At 41.3% G+C, this 19,354-nt stretch overlaps 1 protein-coding gene and 1 long non-coding RNA gene across 2 annotated transcripts; both read left to right on the top strand.

Moving 5' to 3' along the window:
* The first annotated feature begins 1,065 nt into the window (after positions 1-1,065).
* Positions 1,066-15,540, top strand: LOC110738831. The gene is made up of 3 exons (XM_021919265.1): positions 1,066-1,482; positions 14,671-14,870; positions 15,037-15,540. Exons 1-3 carry the CDS (start codon positions 1,384-1,386, stop codon positions 15,329-15,331), a joined length of 594 nt encoding a protein of 197 aa, XP_021774957.1. The 5' UTR covers positions 1,066-1,383; the 3' UTR covers positions 15,332-15,540.
* Positions 15,541-16,393: 853 nt separating this feature from the next.
* LOC110738822 lies at positions 16,394-17,672 on the top strand. The gene is made up of 3 exons (XR_002514665.1): positions 16,394-16,520; positions 16,684-16,780; positions 17,627-17,672. It is a non-coding gene; the product is annotated as an uncharacterized LOC110738822 (long non-coding RNA).
* Positions 17,673-19,354: the final 1,682 nt, after the last annotated feature.

Raw genomic sequence — 19,354 nt, 5'->3', positions numbered from 1 at the left:
TGTATAGTTGTATACTCTAATTGCTTTCCAACCTAATATTTTCATTTCATACTTTGGCCATTTTAAGCCAAGTTGATAAATGTCTAGACTCATTCATTGCTATCATTACTCTCGTACATTTCCACATTGTCATTCAACCAATGACTTATTATTATCTCCATTCTTTTAGTTTGTCCTTAAAACATTGTCTCATGTCATAAAAGCTTCATAATTGAGTATTTTTCTTAATGTAGGTCATTTAGTTTTTGATATCATAGATATTGATGTTTGTAATACCTCTAGTTTGTTACTTGTAATATTCTTGCTAATACATGCGATATTCCCCTCGTGTATTCTAATACGTAATAATTATTTTTCTTATTTCTTACTACCTATTTAAAAAAAAAAAATAGCGCCTTGAAGCAACTCTAATAGTAAGCAAATTGTCAAATTAGCTTGCCATGTCACATAAACTTTAAAGCTACGAGTAATTATCATTTTAAGTACTTTAAGCTAGCTTACTATGAAAATTAACCCTACTTCTTTAATTAACATATGCTCTCTTCTTCTCTTTGTTTTTGCTCCATTACTATTTTTTGGGTCAAACTTTGATTATAAATCACTGTTAATCTATAAAAAAAATAATATAGTCATGAGTAATCTTGTTAAATTCGTCTCATCATATATTTTATTTATATCACATTTTTTTTATAATTTTTACATAAATAAATAAAGATATACTTCCTCCGTTCTTTTTTACTTGACCCGCTTTGACTTTTACACTATTCATCACTCCTCCTTTGACCGTGTTTTGTGAATAATATGTAAGGAAAAACATATTTATGTTAGATCATTTTGAATTCGTCTCAATATATACTATGATAATATATAACTTTTATATTTTTAATTATAGAGAATTAAAGTTATTCACTGTTAAAGTTTTACATTAGCAAGCGTGATAAAAGAAACAGATCAAGTAAAAAGAACAGAAAAGTACTTAATAAATGTTTTAAGACATCTCTTGAAGAGCGTACACAGTCAAAATAGTACTTTTAGATCTTGAAAATCGAAAACATTTCTAAAACATTCCACAATGGCACAATCTCTCTTCCCACGTTGACTATTTTGAAAAAAAAAAAAAAACTTACCAGACCCCCTTTTATCTCATCTCCACGCATCTTCCAAAAGTTCTCCAAAGACAGTTTTGGTTCCTCATTTCTCTCTCCCTCACTTATTCACTCCTATTTTGAAGTTTCCTGCTCTTTTCCTCTCTCCTCAACACCCATTCATACTACAAATTGCCAATTATTACAACTTACTCTTACAACTATTTTTCTTACTCACTTCAATCTTATTCTTTTAAACCCAGAAAAATTGATTGATTGAAATTTGTAGACTAAAATAATGATGGCAAGACATAATTTTTTGGTGCCTTTTATTGCCCTTCTTCTTGGTGCTCTTGCTATGACTTTCAGTCTCATTGCTTTTGCCAAAAGGATTAAGGTATTTTTTACCTTTCAACTTACTTTTATTTACACTAAATTTTTATACTTGTAATTTGTTTTGGTTTTTTACCTATTTTGTGAAGAAATCAAACATTCTTTAATTAATACTTATGTAGTATGATTTGGTCATGATATTCAATATATTTTCAACTATTGTTGATTAATGATTACTATTGTGTTTAGTTTATTGTTTAAGATAGTCTGTTAAGCCGATAAATTGATATGGATGGAGTAATACATAAGTAAATTTAGACAAGATTCATGTGTTCGTAATTTTTGTAAATAATTGATTTGATAAGGAAAAAGATAGTTAGAAATTTTGTATGGACTAAAATATAATTAATGTGAGCTTCCCTTGTTTAAGGGGAAGACATACGTCGAAACGATGTCGTTTAGTTGATTTCCTTTGTGGGTTGATTTCATCAATCAAAGAAGACATTATTACGAAGTAATCCGTAGATGATATAGTGGGGCCCTTGTCTAAGTGCCTAAATGCCTAATTAGTGACTAATTACTCATAACTAAGAGGAACATCCCCATTTCCACCTGTTTCGGGTGAAAATAATGGGACCTTGCCGAAGGTCCGCTGAAACGGAGAAGGCTGGATTCGGTCCAAGTTATGTTGGGCCGAAGGTTTCCTGCACAGTAAACACACGTAAACTAGCCTCGGGGGTGTTGCCGAGGAAGGCCCCTCCGATGCTAAAGTCAGTACAATATGTAAGAAGAGGACACTATGCAAGAGAGTTTGTTGCTTGAGGCTTTAATGGAATATATCAGAATATATCAATGAACATATGAATGAACATATGAATGAACCTATGAATGAACATATGAATGTATCAATATTGATGGCTTTTATACCTCATCATACATGGAGAGGTTGGGCCTTAGCCCAATTGGCTTGCTTTGTGGGCTGACCTTTGACTTTAGCACAATTGGAGAGTTGAACCTTGACCTTGGGCTTTTAATTGGATCATTTAATATCTAGGCCCAATTAGACTAAATTGGACCCAAACAACTTGCCCCCCAGACCCGATTTGAAAGGATGACGGGTCGGGTTTGATTTAATTCAGAAAAGGAGGGAAGTAAATGATTTAATTAATCCAAAAATTTGAATTTAAACCGTAATTAATGAGATAACAACGGTTAAGGCGGATGATTGTGGAAGTTGGACGGATAATGGGCAGTTTAATCACAAGATCATGTGTTTAACGGTTACTTAGTGGAGTATTTAAGAGAAATTAAAACGCAGACTCCTCGTATCCCATTCCTGGAGATATAAACAGAGGCGCGCCATCTCTCCTCACTTATTCACCAACACAAACCCAGAATTCTCGAGAGAGAAACCAAGAACCCGCATCAAAACTTCGCAAATTCCCCGAGCATTAAGCTTAGAAACTGAGACTTGCCACTACGAACTCGTAAATCGGCAACTTTCGCTTCAGATTAAGGTAAATTCCTTTGATTTCAGTTTATTTTTCTTCGAATTCGAACTCCTTCCCCTTTTCTTTCGACTTTTTTCTTCGAAATAATCAATGGCAAGAGGAGTTAGAGGTAGAGCCCGTGCTCCAAGAAGAGCAAGGCCGATTCCCGATCCTAGGAACAGGATTGGGACCTGGAATGGACAAAGGCCAGAGTCTGACCCTGCTGAAGGGATTAGGGCGACTCCCCTTTCCTCGGCTCCTCCTCAGAGAACGGAGGAGCCGAGCGCTTCTGGACGGGATGATGAAGTTCCCGCTGTCCTTTGGGATATCCTCCCCGGGTTTTCAGAATGGGAGAATGCCGAAGTTGCTTCGGCCATGATAAAGAACCGCCCCTACCCATGGTGGGTGGAGAATGCCGATCAATATCAATTTGCCGAGCAAATTGAGTTGCATTACGGCATTTTTGAAGCTGATGGGTATTGGTGTCGAATGCCCTCGGCATCCGATAGAATCCATCGTCCACCCCCGGAGTATGTGGGGGTGTACACAAGACAGCTTCAGTACGGGCTGAGGTTCCCTTTGGACGTATTCGTCCGAGACTTGCTGATCCATTACAACATCTCTCTATGTCAGTTAACTCCCACCAGCATCCGAAGGGTGATGACATACTTATGGGTCTGCAAGTTCTTCAAGTATGTGCCGAACCTGCACTGCTTCAAAAAGCTCCATCGGCTAGTGCCAAATATTCAAAGTGGGCACGGAAGCCATGGTTCTGGGTGGTACCGGATTGAGTCCCGACCCCAATACATAACCATGTGGCCAAACGACTCTTCAGACAAGGACTGGAGAGGTCAATGGATTTGGGTTAGGGCACCCACAGATCCGGGCCACCCTTGCGTCTTCAGCGCTCCCCGGTACCTCGCTGAGCCTGATCCCGAAATGGGAAGTCTAGGTCCCCCCCGCAGATAACGGGGCGGATCCGAACCTTGATCAGCAACATATCTTCGGCAAGCTGCCGAACCGGGGGGGCAGTGGCCGAATGCAGCATATCCCGGAGACTTGGCTCCCCGATACGCATTACGTTTTCCGAGAGAACATGCTAGCAGCTGTTGGCCTCAGCCGAAAGTTTAAGGATGGTAAGCTTCTTCGGCTGGGGCCGAGGCTTTTTAACTCTCTTTTTCTTCTCTCGCTTCGCTTTTTTATGCTGTGCCAACCTATTTGAACTAACCTTTCCCCTTTCCTTTTTCAGAGCGGGACGAGACCAACGTTGGCATTAACTACGCTCGTCTTGGTGTCAACCGAGAACGAGTTGTAACTGAACGGGCCCCGTCTATCACTGAGCCGAGGCATAGGGAAGTTCATCTAGACTCTTCCCACTTTCAAATTGAGGCTGTTGCTCTGTATCAGAGGCAGAAGCCTTGGTGGAAGAAGAGAGACCCCTGGTTTCAGCTGCTGGACGAAGAAGCTGAAGCTGCCCGTACAGCCGAAGAGGTTGCACGGGTTCTCGAAGCTTGCGAAGGAGGAGAAGGGTCCTCCAGAGCTGCTGAAGCAGAAGCTGCAGCTAGAGCAGCTGAAGAAGACGAGGCTTTGCTGAAGACCTCGGTGAGCTTTCAGACTTAACTTTGTCTTTCTTTTTTCTTTTTTTTTTTTTTTTTTTTTTTTTACTCACATTCTTTCTCCCCCCTGTCTGTTACAGTCTGAAGAGAGTAACAGACATAGAGAAGGGAAAGCTCCTGTTCGTCCCGAAGACCAAATACAAGGAGAGTCTTCAGACTCAGATATGGACGAGCAGCCCCTTCAGAAAAGGCGCCGAAGGATGGCCATCATCGACCCTCATGACTTTCAGCGGAGGCCGATGACCATCGGCGTTGCAATAAGGGAACCCGAGGAAGGCAATGGATCGCCGAGGGTTCCCCAGCCACCACCCCAATCACCTCAAAAGACCCCTCCGCCACCTCCTGAGATGGAGGTGGATCAGAGAACTCCCGAATCTAAGGGAGCGGTCCAAGAAGAAATTAAGGAGAGTGCTGCTGAGCACGAAAACAAGGATGCCGTGATGTCCAGTGCTGAGGGCTGCACGGCAGACATCGCAAGAGAGGTTGAGGCTTTCGTCCTCACCCCTGAAGAAGAGGAGGTCATAGTAATTGACTCCTCTGAGAAGGATGATGCTGAGCCATCCAAAGCTAATCAAGCTCCATCGTCATCCTTCCCTTCCTTCCAGACTCTGCAATCTGGAGAAATGGGTTTCTCGGCCCCCCGAATTCCAATCCCAGACCACATCTGGGACCTCATATGGGGTCAGAACCGAGAAGGAGCTGCAGCCTACTTCGGCGATTTTGCTGGCATGTCCGAAGTAGATAGGGCAAGGATCTGGTCGCTGAAGGCCACTGCTGGGATGGGCGAATCCAGCAGATCAGTTCCTGACCCAGCCAGGTCTAACCAACTGCTGATGATGCAGGTAATTTTCCTTGTCTTCATTTCCTCTGAAATTCAGCTCTATTTTTATTATTATAAATATATATATTTTTTTTATTTATTATTATTTTTTTGTCTTCCTGTTTTCAGTTCGTGCACAATCAGACTCTCACTGTAGAGCTGATAGATACCCTACAAGATAGGGTAGACGCTGCTGTGCACGACAAGAAGGTAGCTGAAGAGGAATTAAAGCTTGCTAAGCTGAAGCAAGCAGCAGCTGAAGAGAAGCAGCAGAAGGGTGAGGAGTACGAGAAAAGAGCTGCTGAAGCCCTCAAAACCTTCTGCGACGCTATGGAGAAGGAAGTTTTTCCCCCACTGATGGAAGGGGAAAAATTCCTCCAGGAGCATATGGGAGTGGACGTCTCCAAATTCAAGGCTGCTGTTGAGAGCCGTATTCAGGAAGGAGCTGCTGCACAAGCTGAAGTGCAGCAACGTGTAGAAGCTCTTGAAGCCAGCCGAATGGCTGCTGAAGAGCTGCTCCAGGCCAAAGATGTCCAACTCTCAGAGGCTGCTGCTGCTGCCGAAGCTCAGAGAGCTAAACTCCATGAGGCTGAGGATCAACTGATGACCAAAAAAGTTGAAGTGGCCCAGGCTCAGACAAAGGCTTCCCAAGTTCAGCAGGAGCTGAATGAGCTGAAAGGTTCCTCCTCCAAGCTCGCCGATGAGCTGAAGAAATCCAAAGAAGACTTGGAGGAGACCCAGAAGAAGCTGGCTGATGCTGAGGCTCTACTCAAAGTCCGTGTCTATACCCAGGAAGAATATGAAATGGGTTTCAGAAACGGGTTCAGAGTATGCCGAAGAGTCTGCCTTCATGCTGAGCCGAAGCTGGACTGGTCCAAATGTGCTGAATGGGTCCAGAATCCCGAAGACCCTCATATGAAGTATGCAACTCCAGTCGAAGCTGAAATTCTTAAGGCTGAGGAAGCCGAAGAGGAAGCTGAGAGAATGGAGTTGGAAGCTGAACAGAGGGAAAGGGAGGCTCGGCAGAGTGCAAAGCCCGCTTCTTCTGCTGCTGGGGCTGAGGCCACCATGGGGCTCAACGCTGATCAGTCTGATCCTCAGGCTGAAGCATAGGAACTCGGGCAGTCGTCTTCAGAATCTTGCGGTTCATCATGCGCTTAACTTTAGACTTGCCGCTTTCTGAATTTTTTGCCTTGTTTTTTGCTTCAGCTTGCCTTGTCGTACAACAGTTTATTTTTTTTTGCTTATGTACGTATTTCGGCAGCTGTTATTTTCCGCTTGTGGGCGGCTGCCGATACAGTTTAATTGAACTTGTAGCTCAATTTCTGAGCATGAATTATTAATCTGATGCTCTTTTCTTCAGTTGCTTTGTTTTTTAATGCTTTACTGTTTCTGTTTCTTCAATTCTGCCGAACATACTTCAATTCTGCCGTACATACTTGCAGTGAGAGTGCTTCTTGCCCCCCCCCCCAGAAATTGAAGTATGACTTCAGCTGAATAAGCAATTTCTTCACTTCTTCAAAATGGGTATCCGAAACACAGGGCCAACTGAAGGCAATGCTTCTGGGATACAAGTCTTACTGAAGATTGACTTCATCTGAAAGTTGGATATCCGAAACACAGGGCCAACTGAAGGCAATGCTTCGGATATTAGCTTTCTGGGATACAAGGCTCAGTTAAGGCAATATCCCAGAATTGTCCATGGACTCATGTCTTTGGAGAACAAGTCTTACTGAAGTTTGACTTCAGCTGAAAGATCAGTGTTCTTTAAAAAGACGCATATCCGAAACACAGGGCCAACTGAAGGCAATGTTTCGAATAATGGCTTTCTGGGATACAAGGCTCAGTTAAGGCAATATCCCAGAATTGTCCATGGACTAATGTCTTTGGAGAACAAGTCTTACTGAAGTTTGACTTCAGCTGAAAGACCAGTGTTCTTTAAAAAGACGAGTTTTGTCAGCCATCTGAAACCCAGTTACCCGAAGGCGAAGGTTTCAGACGAGGCTGATTTAAAAATTTTCAACTGTTGCTGTTATCCTTGATTTTCTGTCTATCTTTGAAAAATGGATACCCGAAACACAGGGCCAACTTAAGGCAATGTTTCGGATAATGGCTCTCTGGGATACAAGGCTCAGTTAAGGCAATATCCCAGAATTGTCCATGGACTCATGTCTTTGGAGAACAAGTCTTACTGAAGTTTGACTTCAGCTGAAAGACCAGTGTTCTTTAAAAAGACGAGTTTTGTCAGAAATCTGAAACCCAGTTACCCGAAGGCGAAGGTTTCAGACGAGGCTGAATAAAAAACCCTTAAAGAGTAGATAGAACAAAGAAAATTTTGAAAGGATAAAAAGTTGTAAACATTTATATAAATGGCGGCTCCAAGGCCTTTCATTAATTCAAAATGTACTTACAAAGATTGTTCTGCCCCGAAGGGTTTACACATGGTATTTTTTCAATACATCAGCGTTCCAGTGATTTTTCAACTCAGTTCCATCCAACTGCCGAAGTCGGTATGTCCCTGGCTGAAGCTCATCATAAATTTCATAAGGTCCTTCCCATGCAGCTGAGAGTTTCCCATGGATTCGGCCTTTCTGAACTGCAGCAGCATTCCGAAGGACAAGGTCTCCAATTTTGAGAGGCCTTGCATGGACCCTTCGGTTATAAAATTTGCTGATTCTCTGCTTATAGGCGGCCATTCTGTCTCGGGCTGAGTCTCTTACTTCGTCGAGGAAATCGAGAGATTCCCTCATCAGTCGCTCATTCTCAGCCGAGAAGTGGTGCACTCGAAGGCTCTCAGAGCCAATTTCCACTGGAAGGACGGCTTCGGCACCATACACCAGTTCATAAGGTGAGTGGCCCGTTGCCTCTTTTTCAGTTGTCCGAAGGGACCAAAGGGTTCCAGGGAGCTCCTCTAGCCATTTGGACTTTTGATCTTCCACCCTCTTCTTGAGGGCATTTAAGATCTGTTTATTTGCAGCTTCGGCTTGTCCGTTACTTTGCGGGTGGCATACCGCTGAATATGCCAGTTTGATGCCGAACTGATCTGTATACCGCTTCAGCGGTAAGTTATCAAATTGCCTCCCATGATCGAAGACAAATACTCTCGGGATGCCAAATCGAGTGATGATATTCTGCCAGATAAATTTTCTGACAGTTTGCTCTGTAATGTTCGAGGCTGCTTCGGCCTCGATCCATTTACTGAAGTAGTCGACACCAACTATCAGCCATTTTTTCTGGTACATAGCCTCTGGAAATGGTCCCAGTATATCCAGTCCCCATTGGGCAAACGGGAGTGGATTAAGGATCGGCTGAAGATCCCTTGCTGGCTGATGGATAACTGGAGCGTATTTTTGACATTTTTCGCATTTCCGAACCAGCTCCTTAGCATCTGCGATCATGGTGGGCCAGTAATATCCAGCCCTCAATGCCTTGTGGGCTAAGGTTCTTCCCCCAATGTGGTTCCCACAGATGCCGAGGTGAATCTCCCGTAGGATATAATCTGCATCTGTTGGTCCCACGCATTTCAGCAATGGGGCTGAGAAGGACTTTTTCAGAAGTTCCCCCCTGAAGACAATGAACCTAGAGCTGGTTCTCTTCATCTTGGAGGCCAAAGCTTTATCTTCAGGAGTTTCTCCCCGAAGCTTGAAAGCTAGGATGGGGTCCATCCAACTAGGCTCTGGGTCAGCGCAGCACACTTCAGGTGCTTCGTCGACACTTCTCTCTCGACGCACTTCTACATATACAGATCTGTTCAGCTCGGTAAAAGATGAACTAGCAAGTTTGGAGAGTGCATCGGCTTGAGTATTCTGACCCCTTGGGATCAGCTGAACCTCAAAAGTTTTCAGCTCTGCAATGACTGATTTGATCTTGGCAAGATAAGCTATCATGGAGGGCTCTTTGGCCTCGTAGCTGCCACTGATCTGATATGCAACTAGCTGAGAGTCTGTTTTTAAGCAGACATGATCGGCTTCCAGGGAGATGCACAATTCTAGGCCGGCGATTGCTGCCTCATACTCGGCTTCATTATTCGAGGCCTTAAAAGAAAACTTTAGTGCATACTCAAAGGATTTGCCTTCGGGAGAAGTTATCACTACTCCTGCCCCTGAACCGTTTTCGGTGGAAGATCCATCCGTAAACACGGTCCAAACTTTCTTTTCACTGTCTAGCGCTTCTTGGTATGAGCATTCGGCCAGGAAATCCGCTAGAGCTTGAGCCTTAATGGCAGCCCTCGGACGGTAGCTGATGCTGAATTCGGTGAGCTCAAAAGCCCACTTGGCTAGCCTACCAGATTTTTCAACCTTGCCAAGAACTTTTTCCAACGGCTGATCAGTTAAGACCACTATCTGATGGCAATCAAAATAGGGCCTCAGCTTCCGAGCAGCTACTACTACTGCGAAAGCAACTTTCTCGAGTAGTGGATAGCGAGTCTCAGCATCCGTCAGTGTATGACTGACGAAGTAGATCGGTTGCTGACTTTTACTCTCTTCCTTCAGCAATACTGCGCTGATAGTGGCAGGGCTAACGGCCACATATAGGTATAAAGTTTCTCCTTCAGCTGGGCTAGCCAGCGTTGGGAGTTCAGCCAGATGCTCCCGAAGCTGTTTAAAGGCGTCTTTTTGCTCTTCCTCCCAAACGAGCTCTTTTGTTTTCGGGAGTTTCAGGGCTTTGAAGAAAGGTAACCCCTTATCCGAAGCTCTGGAAATGAACCTCGAGAGGGCTGCCATTCTTCCGGTGAGCCGCTGAACATCCCGCTTCGTTTTCGGCTCAGGAAGGTCGAGTGCCGCTTTGACTTTAGAAGGATTGACATCAATCCCCCTTTTGCTGACCATGAACCCAAGGAATTTCCCTGACTTCACGCCGAAGACACACTTCTTCGGATTCAGCTTCATTTGATGCTTTCTCAAGGTGGCGAAAGTTTCAGCCAGGTCCTTTACATGGTCCTCTAGTTTTTTGCTTTTGACGATCAAATCATCAACATAGACTTCCATGTTTCGGCCCTTTTGATCGGCGAAAACTTGATCCACCAGCCTTTGATAGGTTGCCCCCGCATTTTTCAATCCGAAGGGCATCATTTTGTAATTGTACACCCCAGCGTTCGTGACGAATGCTGTCTTTGCTCGATCGTCGGGGTGCATAAAGATCTGATGATACCCCGAGAATGCGTCCATGAAACTAAGCAAGGCATGGCCACTTGTCGAATCGACTAGCTGATCGATCCTCGGCAAGGGATAGAAATCCTTTGGACAAGCCTTATTTAGGTCCGTGAAGTCAACGCACATCCTCGAGGTACCATTGGGCTTCTGAACCATCACCACATTTGCCAGCCATTCTGGATATTGGCAAGGTTCGATGAATCCTGCCTCCAATAATTTTTTTGACCTCGGTTGCGATGTCTCGGTTCTTATTGGCGGAGTAATTCCGCTTCTTTTGCTTAACTGGTCGACACGTCGGGTCAACATTAAGCTTATGGGAGATGAGGTCTGAACTTATCCCGGGCATATCAGCTGCCGAGAAAGCAAACACATCTCTGTTGTCCCGAAGGAGCTGAATAAGTTCACAACGGGTGTTCGGATCAAGGTCCATCCCGATTGTTACACATTTCTCACCGTCTCCTTCGGCCAACTCAACTGTTTCAGTCTGTTGGTCCATGTCCATTGCCGATGGACTGGACTCTTCAGAATCTGGCCTGCTGCCAATGTCAGCAGGTGTCCCAGTCTTTTTGTTCTTCGGCTGGCTCTCTGAGTCTTGCGGCTCAGCTGAAGAGCTAGCCTTTTCCCTTTCGGGCCCTTTTTCTCTGCGCACAGATCCTTGGGCCGAAGCACTTAGGCCTTTTGGCTTTTTTGTGCTTGGCTCTCTTTCTTTTTCTTTCTCCTCCTCATCCTTGTCGTCATCTGGGCGACTACTGGATGGCTTGAGGTAGTTGCACCTTCGGGCATCCTTTTGGTTGCCCTGTATCCTTTCGGGGAAGCCGGCGTCTGAGACGTAAATCATCAGCTGATGATAAGTTGAGACGACCCCTTGGATCTCGTGAATTATGGGTCTCCCCAAAATCACGTTGTACACTGAAGGAGTGTCGATGACCAAAAATTCAATCATGACGTTCCGGGCTGCCTCATCGCAACCGATGGTGACAGGAAGTGTCACCTTCCCATCTGGATAAGTTGAAGCCCCATTGAACCCGGATACCGGGTAGGGTACCGGCGTAAGGTGCTTGGGCTTCAGCTTAATTTGATTGTAGGCCTTTCGGAACAGAATGTTTGCTCCACTGCCACCGTCAACAAGGACCTTACTGACGTCGTGGTTGGCCACCGTGGCGATGATCACCAACGGATCCTCGTGAGGGAACGTAATCCCCCGGCAGTCGGCGGCTGTGAACGTCATGTTCGGCACCGGCGACTGGGGAGATTGAATGTCAGCGTTGTTCACCTGGTGAGTCAAAGCTCTAAGGTGGCGCTTATGCTCCCTCCGAGAGTATATTCCTCCCGAGATAACATTGATCGGAGGGAATTTCCCCTCCGGCTTTTTACTGTTTTTCCGGGGGAAGTCGAGGTCCTGCCGAGAGTCCTTTGCTGACCTCTCGGATTCTTTTTTCTCGCGGTGATCCGCGATGTATTTTTTCAAGTATCCCTTCTGGACCATGTCCTCTATCTGGTCCTTCAGTTGGATACACTCCTTAGTGTTATGTCCCGAAGACTCGTGGAACTCGCACCACTGATTTTTATTTTTTCGCTGATACCACTCTGGGAGTGGTCTCGGCTTTCGGTAACTCTGCTCCTCCTTCGTCACGCTGTAAATTTTGGCGCGTGGAAGAGAGAGCGGAGTGTAGGACTCGTATCTGCCTGTGTATGAGGCAGATCTTTCCTTCTTTGGGTCGATGGCCAAAGATTGCTCCGGGGCCTTTGACTTTCCCTTTGCCTTATGGCCTTGGCCTTCAGACAAGGGTATTTGTCTCTGTTTCCCTCCCCCGAATTGAGGTTGGGTTTTCGCTTTGTTCCATTCTTCGGCTCGGATGAACTTATCCGAAGCATTAAGAGCTTCCTCCAAGGTCTGCGGGGTATGCATGACCATGAAGTCTAGGAACTTTCCGGGCTGAAGGCCATTCTGCATTGCGAAAACGGCTAGCCCCTGGTCCAGCTGGGAGACGCTTGATGACTCGTTACTGAAACGGGTCAGGTAGTCTCGGAGGCTTTCGGTTTCCCCCTGTTGCAGACTCATGAGCTCTGCGGTAGTCTTCTCTCGGCGGTTTGCCGTGGAAAACTTGCTCCTGAACTTGGAGGACAGATCATCCCACCCTGTTATGGAGCCTTGCCTTACTCCCTTGGAGATCCACGCTTGCGCGACCCCCTTGAGAGTGGTTGGGAAATATTTGCACCAAGTCGCCTCGGATCTGGGGCAAAGATGCATATGAGTCTCATACGAGGCCACGTGATCCTTCGGATCCGTGGTCCCGTCATATGTGATGTGCGACGGTATTTTAACCGTGGGTACGCGCTCTTCCAGTATCCATTGCTCGAATGGTGAACTGGCGGGTAGCATAACGGCCTTGCCCTTGTTCCTGGCCGAAGGGACCGCGCTCCGCCCTCTTAGAGAGGTAGGAGTGGTTTTCGTCCCTGGCTGGGAAGTCTGGGCCTCGGCTGCAGGGAACGAGAGGCGACTGTGCACGCTCGGTTCCTTGCCGCCGAGTCGGTCAAGGACACTTCTGCGAACAGTCTCAGGTTCTCGGTGAGTAGATTCTGGCCGAGAAGCTGAGCTGCTGCTCTTATGCGCTTCTGGTCTTGAGGATGAGGATCCTTTTAAAAATTGAGGGTTCGTTTTCCTCTGTTTTTCATTTTTCCAGGAATCCTCCTCCCACTCTTCCAGTTCCCGGAAGGAAGGAAGCTTCCCACCATCATGGTCTAACTTCCTCCGCTGATGCCGGGTATGCGGAGGAGTTCGATCACGAGGTGGTGGCATATTTTGTGCCCTCATCGCCTCCATGAGTACTGCCAGCGCTCTTGCCACCTCTTCCGAGCTGGGCCCCGTCAAAGGGGTCCTCGGCCGAGTGTGGGAATGAGGGCGCGCAGCCGATGGTTGGCTTTGGGACACTGAATGTGTCCTATGATCGGACTCACCCCTGCTAGACCGAGAGTGACTCGGCCTATAATGAGAGTCATGAATTACGGGAGATAGGGAATCCTCCTTGTATGGTCCTCCCCCCGAGCCGGCACCCTTGGGAGAGTTCCGGTCCGGCGAGGGTGATGGTGTAGGGGTTTTAGGCTTTTCGCCCGCTCCTTGATGGAGGCTTTTGCTCTTGCGGTTCTTAGCCATTGCTGCTAAGATAATTGCAAGATGATCTTGGTTAGGAATTTGGCTTAAAGATTTTTGAAAGTCTTCCCCACAGACGGCGCCAAATTGTTTCGGGTGAAAACAATGGGACCTTGCCGAAGGTCCGCTGAAACGGAGAAGGCTGGATTCGGTCCAAGTTATGTTGGGCCGAAGGTTTCCTGCACAGTAAACACACGTAAACTAGCCTCGGGGGTGTTGCCGAGGAAGGCCCCTCCGATGCTAAAGTCAGTACAATATGTAAGAAGAGGACACTATGCAAGAGAGTTTGTTGCTTGAGGCTTTAATGGAATATATCAGAATATATCAATGAACATATGAATGAACATATGAATGAACCTATGAATGAACATATGAATGTATCAATATTGATGGCTTTTATACCTCATCATACATGGAGAGGTTGGGCCTTAGCCCAATTGGCTTGCTTTGTGGGCTGACCTTTGACTTTAGCACAATTGGAGAGTTGAACCTTGACCTTGGGCTTTTAATTGGATCATTTAATATCTAGGTCCAATTGGACTAAATTGGACCCAAACACCACCTTAATAGCTTGCTTAAATAGAAAATCAAAATGAATTTCATAATTGGTAATGTATTCCCTTTGTCCCATTTGTTTGTCATATTGGACTTATTATAGTATTCAGTACGGAGTAGCTTTTTAAAATAAATATCTCCAATTTTGTACTTGCTATAATTTTTAAAATTATGATATTCTTAAAGTAGTCATTGTAACAAATTTAACAAGATTTCACTTGACTACTCGGTTTTGATCTAATAGTACTAATCTAATACGGAGTATATTGTTAATTTGCTATTGACAAATCTCAGACCCTACGGTACTGCAATTCTTAATCGCAAAGAATCAGTAGCTAATTACAAATAATCTAGTTGATTATTGTCTCTGTTAGACTTTAGATGATCAACAATGTGTTACAACCTTTAAACTTGATAACGAGTTATGATTAGGCTGTTGAATTTACGTGTATAGTTGCATTGCGCAGGCTAAAGATGTTACCAAAAAAGATAGCTTATGTGTATATCCAAGCAGTCCATCATCTGCTCTTGGCATAGTTGCTGCATTATTTATACTAGCTGAGCAAATCGTTATTAGTGCTGCTACTTACTGCTTTTGCTGCTGTGGACTACGTTGTTCTGCTCGTTGCACTGTTATAAGCTCATTACTCTTCTTCATCGGCTCCTGGTATGTTATAACTTATAAGCTCATTACAAGGCCAGTTTATTTGTCAATGCATAGTTATGAGGGATTGTGTCGTGACAACTAATTCTGGATGAAGGGATTGTAAGCTTAACTTAATCATGGTCCGTTGTGCACAAGATTTTTACACTTATTTTGGTATGTATTGCAGGTTCACTTTTCTGGTAACGTTCATTGGATTGATATATACAGCGATCCTTGACAACACCAGTTTCCTAGCAAAAACCTATACCAGAGGAAACAGTGACAGTTGTGGAGTGGGCAATGAGAATTTGTTCCTTGGGGCTGCATATTGGTGCATAATTAGCACCGTTGTAGGTCTGGTATCATATGCTTTCTGGGCGTGTGGTGCTGCTAAAACAAACAATAATAACCAAGGCCGCGCTTTTGATCATGAGCATGGTGTTGCTATGGGAGAACCTCAGATGCAGCAACCGAAGGAATAACTTAGATAATTAATGTGATGCTGGCTGAGTGGTTGGTATCCTGTATAGCTCAAGATCAATCCAAGGGTAGTAAAATTGTTGTAAGCTGTAAAGATCATTTCATCTTTTATCCTATTTGTAGTTTAGCAAATGTTATATCAAATAGAATGTTGAACAAATCTCTTACAGTCTTTACTTATCAAATGACATACAACATTTTTTTTCCTACATATCTCGAATTCTAAGAATTGTGAACAGCTAACTGCTAACAACTCGAATTCTAAGCATTGTCGAACAGCTAACTGCTAACAATTGACTGCTTATTGACGAATAAAGTTTGTGTATATATTCGAATAAAGCATAAATAAATTCTTCATCAAATAATTTTTTTTCTCCAAATTCCAATTGCAACAAGGTTTAGCCTTACACTGACTATACCTTTTACGGAGTATTTTTTATATATGAGAAACATCTATTAAATCATGTTTAAAACTTATCTTTTTACACTTTTGACCAACTTTAACTTTACTAGCCATCTAAATTTGATTGATCACATTTTCTTCTTTTTTGTCCGTGTTAACTACTCGTATATAATTAGGAAAGTTTTAAGTTCTAACCATTTTGAGCTATCATTCACTCTTTACAAGTATAACTTAAAACTTTAAATTAAAATAATAACTCTTGTAATGATGCGTAGTTGGCCATCATATAAAGTAAACCGTGTTAAAGAATTTGCTTTAATTCCAAAGAAAAAAAATGCTTTGAGGCCCAAAATAAATACTAGTAGTGGATCATTTCATAAATGCAAGCGGGCCCATTTTAAAACAAGTTGATTAGCGTTTCAACGAACATACAAACCGCGTAATACAAGTCTGCTTCCTTCTCCCACTACGCACAATAATTGGTATACACTAGACCCTAGTGTAGGTAGGGATACCTACACCCCCTCTAAACGATGCGTTTATCATGTTACCCACATCCCATAACCCACTAACCTACTGTAACTACCCACCATTCTCTCTAAAACCTTCTTCTTCATTTCTCTAGACTTTCTCTCTCATCAAAACCAGAAAATATGAACCAAAATTGCTTCAAAATACTACAAAATTGCTTCAAAATACTACGAAATTGCTTCAAAATATTGCTAAATTCCTTCAAATGTCTACATTTGCGAAGAAATTCAACAATCGCAACAACATTCACAGAAAGAGTAAGTAATTTTACTAAATTTTTTTGTATGAACCTATTTTTTCTACTACGTATTTCATTTTGAAATTACATGTTCAGAAACATAATCTAACTTGATTAGAACTATTTTATGCAAAAATCATTAAAATCTACTATGTTTTGTGTTTTTATTTTTTTTTTTACAGAACCGAAAAATATATTTCGAATTAGAGAGATAAAGAGAATGATGATTCAGAGAAGAATCATGTTCGTTGAACATAACAAGGCATAGTCTGAAGAAACGTAAGTATTATTTCAAAAACCTATTTAAACAAGAGTAGAAATTTTTTAAAAAAAAAACAACGAACAAAAGTCTCAAGTTGTAGATCTAGAACTTTTAAAAGATATTAAAAAGTCTTATGGTATAGATGTTAACATTTCTACGATTCCGAGTTAATATATGAACATATATAGAATTATAAATGTTCATTTGTATATTTGAATTTATTTGAGTTTATATTTGACTTTATAATGCCTAAATAAATAATGTTCATTTTTATGATATGTTATGCACATTTATGAAATGCATAAATAATCATTCATTTGAGTTGAGAAACTGACTTATTTATTCTATCAAATCTTTTTGATCATTTATGAAATTCATAATGTTCATTTACATATAAAGTAATGTTCATTTTAAAAATATATGTTAATATTGGTTCATTTCAGTTTACATATATATTTATATGCCTAAATAACGAATGTTCATTTCTTTTATACATTATCCTCATGTATAATATTGATAATGTTCATTTGTATGCATTAAAACTAATATCTTACAACCAATCTAGCTATATTGTAGTGATGTCCAAAGTTACACATTTGATATAAATTTGCACATGGAATTGAAGAATACGTAGTTGTTTTGGAGAAGATAAAATGGCTTAACCAACGCTGATTATACAAACTGCGGAGTATAAATTATGAAGCATATAGAAACATTCACTACTAAACTTAATGAGAGTTAGATTTGTGATTTGAAACCAAATAGTGTAAAAGTGATAAATGTTCAATAATGTAAGATATATTGTTCATTTATAAAGTAGTGTATATAATAATTAACATTTGTTAATTCATTTTGTTCAACAGGTGAACCAAATTAGGAAGCAAGGATGCGGAACTGATGTTATTTGAAGAAAAAACACTAAATATAGGTTAAATCGAAGATAAGCAAGGAAGTTTGCAAATGAATAGTACATGTTATATGTTCATTTATGAAAGTGTATATGTTCATTAATGAATGTGTATATGATCATATCTTAATACTTCCTCCGTTTCTTTTTACTTGCAACACAGCCTTGTGGCACGTGTTTTTGAGGTCGGGTTTATGTAATGTAAACGGATAAATTATTCATTATAATTTTTACAAATGATACTTAACCCTATTCTAATCTTCGTGTAAAAATTATATTGATAAAATAGCTCGTTTACCCTCACTAATCATCTCCTAAAATTGTGTGCCTAAAAGGTGTGTTGCAAGTAAAAGAAAACGGAGGAAGTATATAGTTTTATAGATGATTTTTTTTGGAGGAAAATAGACTTATAGATTTTATTTGTTAAAAAAATTATTGGAATTGATATTTCATTTTAATCTTTATTTGTATGAAAAAAAATATATAATTTTTAGGTTTTATGAATTGGTTGTTTGGTTCTTTACTTTTGTTCATTTTCAAATTGATAAATAATCATTTACATATGTTGAATTTTTAAAAAAAACAATATACTAAAAAAGGTATTATATAGAAACAAATTCTTATGTCTTTAAACACTTGAAGAACTTTGAACAAGAGCACCTTGATCATTTATTGGAACCGTGGGAGGAATAACTTAAACATTTGTCGATTGAACATTTCTGGAATGGGGTTTAAACATTTCTAGATTTGAAGTTTGAAACAATCCTGAGTTGAAGTTGGAACAATGCCAAGAACTACGGGTGGAACAAAATATCTAGTTTGAGATTTTGTAGACGCATTAGTACTCTTGGATTAACTTGAGCATCATTTTTAACACCAGCACCACCTTTATTTATAGGAACATTACATTGAGCTTGAGCAGCAGAAACACCAGCAGCACTTTTATTTATAGGAATATTTAAATCCTTCGACTGCAAAACAAATTAAATGATCATATTAAAATATATAAATGTTCAATTACAAACACTTAAATAAACAGATAAGAAAAACAAAACTTTAGCAAGATATGAAATATCAGCTTTTTTTCCCACTGCACAAAGTTTTAATATACAATTATAAATGAACATAACAAGTTTCAAAAAATGATCATATTAAATCCTTTAAACACTAAATCCTTCGCCTTCAAATAAAAGTTAAATGATCATATTAAAATATATAAATGTTCAATTTCAAACACTTAAATAAACAGATAAGATCAAAACCTTAGCAAGATATGAAATATCAGTTTTTTTTCTCATTGCACAAAGTTTTAATATACAATTATAAATGAACATAACATGTTTCAAAAATGAACAATAATTAACAAATACAATGTTCAATAGCAAAATTGCACATGATCAATGTGGAAAATTTTGACACATAATATTATCAAAGAAAAAATGGTAAAAACAAATAATCATATATGACATAAAAAAATTAAGAAGTACAAATGATAACACATAATTGATTAATTTTAAATATAAAAATGATCCAAAAATAAATAAATAAATAAAAGCATACAAACAAAATCACGCAATTTTCAAACATAGAGCAATGAAATAAATTGAAGCAGCGAAATATTCATAACAAAGTATGAACAATCCAAAAACGTTCATCATAATCATAATCAAATTTTGAAAATTGA

The sequence above is a fragment of the Chenopodium quinoa genome, unplaced genomic scaffold (genome assembly GCF_001683475.1).
Source record: "Chenopodium quinoa cultivar QQ74 unplaced genomic scaffold, ASM168347v1, whole genome shotgun sequence".
NCBI classification, from domain to species: Eukaryota; Viridiplantae; Streptophyta; class Magnoliopsida; order Caryophyllales; family Amaranthaceae; genus Chenopodium; species Chenopodium quinoa.
This window is presented reverse-complemented; position numbering and strand designations above follow the sequence as displayed.